Source organism: Patagioenas fasciata, chromosome 2, assembly GCF_037038585.1.
Source record: "Patagioenas fasciata isolate bPatFas1 chromosome 2, bPatFas1.hap1, whole genome shotgun sequence".
Taxonomy (NCBI): domain Eukaryota; kingdom Metazoa; phylum Chordata; class Aves; order Columbiformes; family Columbidae; genus Patagioenas; species Patagioenas fasciata.
The window spans coordinates 64,121,953-64,134,176 of NC_092521.1; the positions used below are offsets into that span (position 1 = coordinate 64,121,953).

Here is a 12,224-nt window from a genome sequence, read left to right on the forward strand (position 1 = left end):
GATCCTGGTTTTATGCAAATATGCCAGCTAAAAACGAATGAAGGAAGAGGAATGTGGAAATAGATGATATAATAACACAGTAGAGTAACCAGAATTATTCTGAATAGATTTTTCTTATTAAGATTTTCATGAGGTGTCAGCTGCTCTTTGTAATTCTTTTCTTAAAACTACCATCACAGTAGGCCTTATCAAAATATACATCTTTGCTGCTGAATTTATATTCATCCTATTTTAAATCGAGACAAAACACAGGGGTTTTTTTGTGTGTGTGCAGGGTACTGAAATAATCGTAAGAGCAAGCCAGAGTAAAGGGTTTGAAAAGACTCAGTCACCGATAACAACAGAAGACTACTTACAAGTGTGCCATTTCATTTGCCAAACTAGTGACTGGTTGAGGATATGCATTTTCCTCTATCAATTTTGTCTCAGCTGCTGAAATCCAAAGCGGGCATCCAGTCATTCGGCAATATAAGATATATTTATGATTGTGCAATTAGCTAGCTACTTGTTTTCTGCCCTTTTTCTAATTAATGTTTTGTGTCAAAACATCTCTAAGTCCTGGAACATCTACAAGTTTCTGAACAGATGTGATCAATGTGAGGGGCCCAAATATCACATTTAATGGTATTAACCACACATAGACAATGAACACAAAGATACTTCTTGGGTAAAAATTATAAACAAAAAACGGGAGAGAGCTCAAAATATGAAGTGCTATACATTCTTTTTATGCCGAGTGGAAATAAAGCTGGCATGGATGGGTAGACGTCATGAGCTTCTGAGCTCAGGCATCATTGGAAATACATGTATTAATTGTGCTTCACATACTTCCATAGAGTGGCAGGTTGGGTGCATCTTGGTCTTTAAAATACCCATAATAGTTGCAGTGATTGAAAAGCAACACTTCCTTAAACCACACTGCTGTTGTAAACACCTGACTGGCTGGTATCATGGCATATGAGATGGTATGGCATTCGACATTGTCTAAGGGGTTGCAAAAAACACAGCTGGGGAAGAAGTCAACCCTTTGAATTTGTCCTTAGAAATGCAACTAGCAAGACTGGGTCATTTCTACCTAGAGCTGCTTTCCCTCCCATCTTTCATGAGATGTTCTGAACTTCTGCTGCATGCTGCAAGGCAGCTTTGCAAATCGGATTGGATCACCTGGTTCCTCCCGCTGTGATGCTGCTCTGCAGTGGGATGACTCCAGGGTGTCACCTGAATCTTGATCTGACACCTGCTGTTGGCAACTGAAATCTTTCTACTAGCTTCAGCGGGAGTAGGATCATGCAATTGATCACATCATAACATCAATGACATCATACTATTGCTTCTCAGGAAAAAAAGGCCGAGATTCTTCAGTGCTAAAACCATAATCCAAGTGGCAGAGAAGCTGGCAGGGAGGACATGCAGCAGCTGAGACTATGAATAGCCTACCTCGAAACAGTGTGTGTGGCTTGGCAGCAACTCATATTGACACCTGCCTTATCTGCAGGAGAAGAGATGATTTAAGCTGAGAAGGAGGACAAGGGAGACAGACAGGGTGGAAAATAGGAATAAGCAATACTGTATGTCAGCACAGGGTGTGAGGTTCCATAATAATATAGACCTGTGAGAAGCGGAGTCAGAAGTTCCTCAAAAGTTACTTCATGTAATTAAGGGTTAACCTGATGCATGAAGGCTGCCATTCTGAGGACACTCCCTTCCCTCCCTTCCCCCCACCCCCTTTTGTGTCAAATGTCTCCATGATCAATGTATTCTGAAGCTCCTAGTTCCCTCCTGTTCTGTTACTGTCGGTTAAGTATAAGCTGTGGATGCTGCAATGCTCCCTGCAGCCATCTAACACACACGATCCAGTCCACTGCTCTCATCGGCATTTTTGTCATGCCAGAAACTACAGAAACTGGAGCAGTCTTTAGAGAAAAAAATATCTCCAGCAAACCCGCACAGATGCCATTCCTACAGCAGGCAAATCGGTTATCCTTTGGATGACTTTTGAAATTACTTCATAGATCTTCTGCCCTGGTAGCAACGCTGTGCAACATCTAGGGTGTGATCCTAGCTAGGGCACCCAAGATGTGATGATTTCCACCAGTGCAGGTAATGTGAGGTTAGGAGGCCCTGCTGACAACATGGGGAGGACTGCTCAGGAGTATCTCAGAGCATGGGCTGCACCTGAGAGTCCACAGAATCACAGAATGTTATGGATTTGAAGGGACCTCGAAAGATCATCCAGTCCAATCCCCCTGCTGGAGCCGGAACACTTACATGAGGTTACACAGGAATGTGTCCAGGCAGGTTTTGAATGTCTGCAGAGGAGAATGACTCCGCAGCCCCCCTGGGCAGCCTGTTCCAGTGTTCTGGCACTCTCACTGGGAAGAAGTTTCTTCTCAAATTTAAGTGGAACCTCCTGTGTTCCAATTTGAACCCTTGTCCTATCGTTGATTGTCACCAAGAAGAGCCTGGCTCCATCCTCGTGACACTCACCCTTTACATATTTGTAAACATTAATGAGGTCACCCCTCAGTCTCCTCTTCTCCAAGCTGAAGAGCCCCAGCTCCCTCAGCCTTTCCTCATAAGGGAGATGCTCCACTCCCTTAATCATCTTAATTGCCCTGCGCTGGACTCTCTCCAGCAGTTCCCTGTCCTTCTTGAACTGAGGGGCCCAGAACTGGACACAATATTCCAGATGCAGTTTCATCAGGGCAGATTAGGGGGGAGGAGAACCTCTCTCGACCTACTAACCACCCCCCTTCTAATACACCCCAGGATGCCATTGGCCTTCCTGGCCACAAGGGCACAGTGCTGGCACATGGTCATCCTGCTGTCCACCAGGGGTCCTAGATCCCTTTCCCCTACAGTGCTCTCTAATGGGTCATTCCCCAACTTATACTGGAACCTGGGGTTGTTCCTGCCCAGATGCAGGACTCTACACTTGCCCTTGTTACATTTCATTAAATAGTTATGGGAACACCACTGAGATGAGGTAGGAAACCCAGCTGAGTCTGGCCCAGTTGTCCCAGTTTAACTTGGGTGCCTATATTCTCCTCAGCTGTACCGATGTGCCTCTATTGATGAGCGAGGAAGGGTAAAAGACTATTAAAATTCAGTTATTGAAATGACAAAAATGCACTTTCTGACCAATGTCACTGATTCAGGTCACAACATGGTATCCCGATTTCTCACACTGGCACAACATGGAAAGTGGCAAACAGCTGCCAGTGGGTAAGGATGACTTGCTGTAGGATGCTGAGCTTCTTCAAGTGCTCTTGCCTCTGGGCAAGGTGTGACAGTTGCATCCCTGCCAAACTGACTACTGAAGAGTAAGGATCAATGGAAAAGGATTAAAAACACATCTCTTTAAAAGCCAGCAAACTCTCCGTGGTGTGGCTTTGCCTGTAAATTGCGGAGTCTCCATTTGGGAGGCCCTGGGAGTTGATTTGGTTCCTGGGAAGGTGGTCCAGCCCTCTCTGCCCTGGGAGGTGGACCCTTGGGACTGGAAACACCTCTCTTTTCACAGGCCAGGCTGACTTTGTGATAGCACCAAAATCAAAGGTATTACTCTAAGTTGGAGGAGCAGGAAGTAGCAGTGTGCCTGGGCAATCAGGTTCTGTCTCCTGCCCAGGGGATAAGGAATGGGAAGCGATGCATTTTCCTGATTGAACATGGCCTTGGGGGCACAAATCCATCTGAGTTTAATCTGTACCTTCCCTACCTTGAACTAGGTCCAGCCTCCTAGGCTTCAGACCACGAATTATACAGTAGCCTTCGCAGTGCTACTTCATTAGCCTGTAGTGCTGGTGATTAAAAACAAAACAAATCAAATCAAACCAAATGAAAAAACCTCTCCTTGCTACCATCATTAATTCTTCATGCCTCATGGATAAGCAGTTATAGACGCAAAAATGTATATTTTTTGGAGAGCAGGTGAAGAGTTATGGAAGATAAGATATCTTATTAAAGTTTTACCTGAACACAGGGCATTAGACTCAAAAAGGAAGTAACTGCATGAAATTACACAGCCTTTCTTGTGCAGACATAGTGATCTGATTTTTTCCTCCTGGGTAGTAGAAAAGATGTGAACTTCTCAATCCTTGCTTCATTTCCTGACAAAAGATGCCCATGTTCTTGGTAGAAGTAAGCCTCCATGTATCCAGCAAGCAAGAAACAGAGTTTTCTGCTGAGCCGTGAGGCAAGACTAATGGGAAGGAAGAGATCATCAGCTATTCTGCATACATCAGAAAACGATGCAGATACAGTGAGGAAAAGGGAGCAATGACCATAAACGGAAATGCAATACAGTGTATTCTGTATATAAATATATATACATGCATACATATCCAGATAAGATTTGACTGACATCGCTATATACTAAAAGCACATAGCTTCTTCACTATATTATTTTACTAATATGTTCACTTTTTGTTTATTTGCTTTAAAGGATGCCCTTATTTGATACATCTAAACAGCAAACTGAAAAGAGAGCATATTGTAGTAATTTCTGTAGTAATCCTGCCTATATTGGTAAAATAATCTCTGACATTATTTAGAGAGCTGGTTGGTGCCATAGGGAATCATAATAAAATTGTTTGACAAGTCACAGCAATTTCAAACTACTCGTCATGTTTCTTCTGAAGACCGGGGTATGCAGCAGTCCCTGGGAAACAGAGTGCAGGAGTATGGTATTGTACCAGCAAAAAACCCTGTTCTTGGATGTATGCTGTTGCTCTCACTGAATGCATTTCAGCTTTCCTAATCAGACATAGATGACTTGGATCTCCCAGATCCGTCACTCACTTGCAGAGTGCTTTAAATATGAGGTTTATGCAGTAATCCACCCCTTTAGGATGGAGGGCAGCCAATCATAGTCCTGCTGCAGTGAAAATGATCCTTTCACAGTAACTGTGTGTGCATCACTACCAGAAGCAAGACGAAGGATTTCCAGAGCTGCTGAGCCTCTTCCTTCGGTCTCATCCAATGAGCACCTCTCTCCTTATTTTCATAGCTGTAGCTAGGCAGCTTGAGTACAGCGTTTCTGTAATGTGGCTGCTACACACGACAAAAATTATCAGTGGCAACGTGCAACAAGCAAAACACTGCATTTTGTGGATAATTTTTTTTTTTTTTGTCCTGGGAATGGAGGCATGTTCGGTTGCCTTCAACCTAGCACAAGCTGAGAGACTTGCCTCTCTGCAGACGGAGTTTGCTAAGCGCGCTCTTGTGCGGGCGTTATCTCAGAACAGGTGCTGAAGCGGCTGCCGTCTCTATGGAGATAAGGTGGGGGAGTGCAGGAGAGGCAGATGAGCTGTGGATCAAAGGTCACGCTTTTCCACGGCTTGAAGTGATCTAGCCTGGGCAATCAATCCCCTTCCCAGGCGGCGAGGGCTGGCTTGGCGCTGACAACCACTCCCTTCATCCCACACACCTTTTTTAACGGCATGAACCCAGAGGAGGATTCCCGCGGTGCCTCTGCGAAAGGCACTGTTGAGAAGGGCCGGGTCTGCTACTAGAGGCACCGGTGGCGGCCGGGGCCTGCGGCGGCGGGAGGAATTCGGGGCGGCCGAGCCGCTCCGCTCGCGGCCGCCGGCAGATGGCCCCCGCCGCCGCCCTCCGGCCCCGCCGCAGCACCGGGGGCTGCTCGGGCGGAGGAGGGGCTGTGCTCGCCGCGCTGGATTTCCCAGCCCGCTGCCGTCCTCCTGCTCCCTCCCCGCGGCAGGGCGGGCGCGATGGCCCCCTGAGGCTGATGCCCCGAGCCGCCGCCGCCACCTCCTCTGCCGACGGGTGCTGGGTGGGCGCGGGCGGGCGGCTCCCGGCGGCTCTCGCGAGGTGAGGGGGCCGGGCCGGGGTGAGGGCGCCGGCCCTCCCGGGGCGGGGGCAGTCTCCGCCACCGCCTCCTCCCGCCCGCGCCTCAGCCGCCGGTGCCGGGCGGGGGGGAGCCGGGCGGCGCGGAGGGGCCGGCCGTGTGCGGGGGAAGGAGGGAGCCGGCGCGGTGGCCGCCGTGAGCCCGGCCCGCCGCGCCTGACGGCTGCCCGCCGGCCATTCCTCCCTTGGAAATGCCCCTCCTGGCCGCGCCGGCAATCGGGGGCGTCATGTAGCGCAGAGGCAGCGGGCTCGGCGGGGCGGGAGAAGCCCCTTCCCTCCGTCCGCGTTCGCCGCACACACGCACGCAGCGCAGCGAGGCGCACGGCCGGCTCTTCTCCTCCCCCGCCCCGCTGGTTGCATGCCCGGCTTGCCGGGCGGAGGGACGGCGCGCCGCTGAAGCAGCCCAGGCGCCGGGCAGCGCCACCATGGCCGAGGAGAGCTCCGACGTCCCCAAAGAGTTGATCGGTAAGGAGCGGGGCCTGGCGGCGGGGACGAGGGGAGTCCCGAGGAAAGGTGTTGCGGGAGAAGGGGTGGGGAGGGTTAAGTTTGGAGGCAGACGTGCGCGACCCCCGGCTGCAGCGCTGCCGGGGAGGTCGAGGGGGGGGGGGCGGGTTGGGGGGAGTCGGGGGCCGCTGCAAGGCGGGGGTGTGCTGTAGAGCTGGGGTGTTCCGCGGGGGCTGCCTGGGGGAGCCGAAGGGGCTGCGTGGGAGGTCGGGGAGGGGGGACTCTGAGGAGCCGGCGGGGGGTGGTGAGGCCGCTGCTGCGTGCGGGGAGTGAGTGTGCGGGGGCTGCGGGCCTGCGGCGGAGAGGGGGTGGCGGGCAGGGACTGGAAGCGTGTAACCCTTCTCGGGCAGCGCGGCGCTCCCCGGCGTGCCCGCCCTCCGGAGGGGTCTGCGGGCGGGCAGGGCTCGGGGGGGTTTTCGGGGAGCTGCGGGGTCTGGCAGACGCGCCGTGCAACTGCCCCGTGTCGCCCGTGCCGGGACAGCCGCACCGGGGCAGGTCCGCCTGGCGCCTCCGCCGGACGCCGCGGGCTGGAGGCTCCGAGCATCGTTATTTATTTCCCCCCCGGGCTTTGCGCGGCTTAAGACTCGTTTTCTTATGTGTGTACGAGAGGGCGAGGGTATTTGTAATTAAAGTTTTACGGTCGCATGCACATAAACCCCTGTGTTCCATGGTAACGCTTAGGAAACCATAGGTGGTGGTAAGATCCCTGAAAATACTGTCGTAGCTATAGGGGAGCTTTCGGTAAATGGGTCATTAAGACAGTGCGTTTTTAACCAGTGTCATTTGGGTCTGGTGCTCTAGGCCTGGTCCTCAGCCACCTCGCTCAGGCCAGACTTCCTTTGGTTTTAGTTGCAGTTTTGCCTGTTGAAGAGAGGTCTAAGGATCTCACCAAAACGAGAATGGCTTATTGGAAAATGTTACCTTAATAACAGATGGAAACAGAAATTTATCAGGCAACAAGGTACATGTTGCATTGAATGCACTCCTTACAAACCTCTCCTAGTTCATTTACGCTGTTGCATTTCCTTCAATTTCATCAGCCAGTGCTGCTGGTGGGATCTGGTTTTAACATTTGTAGAAATGTTGGTGAAAATCTGGATGGAAAGTTGCCGCTGTCACAGTTTTGTTGTGTTTTTTGTGTGTTTTTTCTCTCTTTTTTTTTTCCCTGCACAGACAAAATAGCTCTACTTTGCATCTTTTCAGTGTGCAAACCATGAGGTTTGCTTTAGTCTGTAGCTGAGTATCAAGAAATGATGAGCTGGGAAGTATGCAAAGTAGGAGTAGCTATGGTTGAAACCATCAGTTTTTTCTTTTTTAAAACAGCCAGGCATGTTGAGGTGCTAATACATGGTACTGCTCAATGTGGATCTGCCCTGTACTCCTGTATGCCATGAGTGGGGTGTGGTGCATATTACAAGGAAGAGCACAGTGAACATCTTCGTGTATGCCATCATCTGGTGACTTTGAACAACTTTAAGTATTACTACCCAATCCTGATACCTTGCACCCACCCAGCTTGCTTTGTCAAGGGGCATGTGGATCTGTTGGTGTAAAATGGTATGATTTCTAGCAGTATTTTGGTGTCTGCATGTTAAAATTAACTTTTTAAATACGTTTTTTGTATTAACCCTGTGTTTTGAGAACAGGATTGAAAGGATGTGCCTTAGCACTTAGTGATTGGAGCGAGGAGATTAAACTGGGGGTAGGAGTGTTCGAGCTGCAGTTTTTCTGCTGTTACTCACTTCCCGTATGACCTTTGTCGGGTCTCTTAGGTCATAGTCTTCAGAAATCCCTCTCTTACTGTTGGCTAACCTGGATCCGCTCCTCCGAGTTCTGGGTGTCTGAAGGCAGGCACTCATAGTCTCCAGTATTAAAAATGAATGAGCACTTGAAAATATGACCCTCAATGTTATGTTTCTCTCTCTCAATCCGGAAAAGTGCTTTGCAAGTCTGCTTCCCACTGATGTGTAAGGAAGTGTCCTTAGTCACATGGGGGATATCTATGAAGTCTATATCTTAACTCCTTGAAGAAGCATTCCTAGCCCTTTCTGGAAGATAGAGCCTTGGAGGGAGCTGACATCCCGATGCTCTGTGAAGAAGTCCAGGGTCCCAGGCCCTTTATCTCTCTGTGAGTTGTTGAAGTAAGAGCATTGGAGCTGAGGGCTTGCGGTGGGACAGCGAAGGAAAGCGAGTCTCCCCATGCCAGCACCTTGGGAGGAAGACCCTTGCGAGATGCAGGCACTTGGAGCTGTTTGTGGGAGAGCAGAAACCAAAAGGCAGGGGCTGAGGGTGGAGGTAAAGCAACAGAGACAGCAGCAATAGCTTTCCTTCTGCAAGGAAGTAGGACTTTTTGAAAAAAGACTGTGTGGTCAGTTTTCTTCTGAGTTCCCAAGCAGGGACAGAAAGACCAGAATCAGGCATTAGCCATGGGAAAGCCTTGGGAAAACAGTTCACATCGGTAGGACAGGGCTGGACTTTCCCCCGCAGGCTTTACTTACCTGGCTGCTCAGGGAGCTTGCAGCCTGGCTTCTGACCAAGTGGTTGCCCAGGAAGCCGGCTGTGCTGGCCCTCTGCCATAGCTTGGGACAGGCTTCTTGCTGGGCAAGCCCCTGCTACCAAGGAGCTTTTGTTTCCTGATAGGAAAATTAAAATTCTTGGGGAAAACATGCCGATTCTGCAGAAAGAACTCTTTCTGGTGGAGAGGCACTCCAACCAGGCACGTTTCTGTCTTGCACACCCTCCTGCCCTGCAGGCAGAATGCTGTGGCCTGGGCTGAACATCCAGGCTTAATAAATAGTGTGTTGTTTGCGCTAACGCATTCAGACTACCAGATGAAAATTGTGCAGAAAAGTGCTGCACAGAGCACTATAATTAAAAGCCTTAAGAAGAACCCATTATCTTCAATTTTAGCCTTTAAACTTCAGCATGCACAAGGTCAAAGTGTGTCTGGGGAGGGTGGAGATTTGCCTTCTACAGACGCCAGTTGTAGTGCTGGAAATAGGTTAATGTGTTTAAAAGATTTCTTGCTCATTCTTTTTCTGTGGGGGCTGGGGACTGAAACTTAGGGAAGATGCCAAATTTGCTCTTACATAGATGAACTCTGTTTATCTCCCAATTACACCAGTGTTGGTAGCTGCATAGGCTTTCTGACACAGTTCCCTGTGTATATGTATGTTCCCTTCAGGCCAGGGTGCAAATGTTTAGGGGTAGGGCTGGTTCATTTGGTACTTGGCAGAGACTGCATATACATGTGTATGCATCTATGTACTAAAACATTACAGCAATTAATGTAACTTTGGTGTTGGCACAATGAGGTGGTTTCACTGGGACTTGGACCCAGACCAATGTTGCCTTCCACAGCATCCACTCTATAGCTCTCAGGTGTTGGTGTCTGGAAGTCTGCTTGGTTTGCTTTGCAACTTAAACGTGCAGAGTGCAAAATGTGTGAACGCTGGCTTTTCTGTTACCTGACCCATTTAGCCTCCCTGATTGTAATAATGACAGACTAAAATTTTTGCAATGCAAGAAGCTGATTGGCTTTAGCAAGCTTTTCAGGTATAAATAATAGCAAGTGAGGAATTTGCTGTGTTTTCCCAGAGTAGAGCTAACCAGTGCATATGGTACATAGTGCTGGAAAGAAGTATTAGATTGTGTTTAGAATCCTAGTGTATGAAATCGACAATCATGTCATAGCAGACATAACTTATTGTGTAGGTGACATACTTATAAAAGTTGTATTTGTGTTGTGTTTAGTACTGGTGCATGTGCATAAGACTTCAATGAGTTCAAGCAGTTCAACAACATTGTTGAGTCTTCCAGAAAACTTGACAGTGGTATCTGTTTCCTTCTCGTGTTGACACTGAAGGTATTTCATTAAGGTATTTGCTTTTATTGCAGAAAGCGTCAGGGATGTTATTGGGAGGAAAATTAAAATTTCAGTCAAGAAGAAAGTAAAACTGGAAACCAAGGGAGATAAAGTGGATAACAAAATATTGGTAAGTACAATGACTGACTCTGATTAAATTTGTGGAGGAAAAGCCAATATCTTCTCAGAAGGCATTAATTCTCCTCTTGAAGGATTCTTTGAACTTTGTGTGTACCATAAGATACACATCTTACTTGTTTTCCTACTTTCTTTCTAGCCTGCACAGCAAATTGATGTGCAGGTGTGCACATGTTCGTATATCAGTGAGTTATTATTCAGAGTTTAGGGTATTGTGTTGTGTACTGATGCTAAAGCAAGCTATTATTAGAACCTGTTCTAAAATAATTTGCTGCCTTTGCTGGTTAGGTTTCCCGTTTACATCCGTAGGAATTTCGAGTGGACAAGAAATGCAAAATAAAGCATGTAGGATTAGTTATCTTCTGAGAATCTTCTGAAACTGTTATGCATTGAAGAGAAACAGTAAAACTCTTGTGGTTTTTGAACTCAGATGACTGTTTCTACTTTTTAGTATTTTCTGTTAAGTCACACATCTGCAATTTAAAATAAATGCTTACTGTGTGAGATCCTCCATTGTCATTCCTAAAACTGTAGTGGAGGAGAGTGTCGGATTAATCTCACTTAAGTATGCTTTCCTGTTTTCTCAATAATAGTTTTGCTGGCCTCTCTTGATAAGAAGAAAGCTGTGGTAATGAGTCGGTATGCTTGTGTATTATCTTGAATACTTGGATATGCAAAAAGAGATAGCACTTTGTTTTTTCATTCTTTTCATACCTCTCAGGACAAGAGTAACAAATGCAAATAAATACAATGATGCTATAATATTTTGCAAGATGTTTGAAATTTGGTGCTTTCTGTCAGTAAGAATGTGATTGCATACTTGAAAGTTTCATTGCCAAGACTGTTGTTACAGATTCTAGGTACATACCCCATACAGATATTCTGTTTTGTCTTTAACAACTGCAAGTTATTAATCAGTTCTGAATTTATCTTCATGAAGTACATGTTGATTATCCCAGGGCAGGAAGACTGTTAATAATGGTTTACTTTACAGTGAGCGCAGCTACTTAAGGAATTTGGAATATTTTCTGCATAATATTGATGCATGTTATATGTACTGGAAATAGGTTGAGTATGTGGATGTTGATTGATGGTCTGGATTTATTTGAAAGCCATGTTTATAGGGAAGGCTGACAGTTTCACTGAAGCAGTAACACTTGACTGACTTTTTGACTCGTACAGAATCATTCCTGTTATCAATAGTGAAATATACTGTGGAAATATGAAATACTGTTCTGATGGGACCAAAAGAATGTCAAACTTTGAATTCTCAGTGAAGTTTCTGAGGCATGAACTACTCAGTGGTGAAATGCCTGAATCTGATGACTCAGATATTTTTTCTCTCCTAAGCTCTCAGGTGGGTGACTTTAACCTTTAATGACTGAAGAGGTACTGAAAGTGAGGGAACTTGCTGAAGGGGTTCACGAGTTAGTGAGAGCTTCTTGTGTGCGTGCATGTTCTCTTCAGTGTGCAGGAAAAGTCTTTCAAGGGGATGAATTGCTGAAGGGGGTATTGTCTGACAGAAAATCACTTGATCTTTGATGCAAAAATGCAGAGGATTTATATTCCAAAAAAGAGAATGTTTTCATGGTTGGAGAAATTGATTGTTGACTGTCAGGATAGGATTTTGCCTTGTGTGAAGCTGTACAAATCGCTAATGACACTTTTTTTACAATGTTTCACTAATTGCATGTCTGTACCTTTATGTGGGTTTTTTTTGCCGAAGTGTTGAGTATTGACTGCTGTGGCAGAGGCCAATGCAGACTGTGGTTCCTCTTGAGGATGCAGTTCTCTGAAAAACATGACACCAGCGACACTTAAGTTGGGTACCTCAAATTAGTGGAGGCTTCTTGGC

At 47.2% G+C, this 12,224-nt stretch overlaps 1 protein-coding gene across 5 annotated transcripts in view; it reads left to right on the plus strand.

The window, feature by feature from the left end:
* The first annotated feature begins 5,927 nt into the window (after window positions 1–5,927).
* CARMIL1 (capping protein regulator and myosin 1 linker 1) overlaps window positions 5,928–12,224 on the plus strand; it is a 195,907-nt gene continuing 189,610 nt past the window's right edge. For 2 of the 5 annotated variants that reach the window (XM_065830885.2, XM_065830888.2), the window contains exons 1-2: window positions 5,929–6,327; window positions 10,264–10,361. In XM_065830885.2, the coding sequence (XP_065686957.1) occupies window positions 6,288–6,327; window positions 10,264–10,361 (138 nt within the window). In that variant the 5' untranslated portion in view covers window positions 5,929–6,287. Of the gene's footprint in view, window positions 6,328–10,263; window positions 10,362–12,224 lie in introns of those variants that run through there. The other 3 variants (XM_065830887.2, XM_065830886.2, XM_071804322.1) reach the window with 3 other exon arrangements.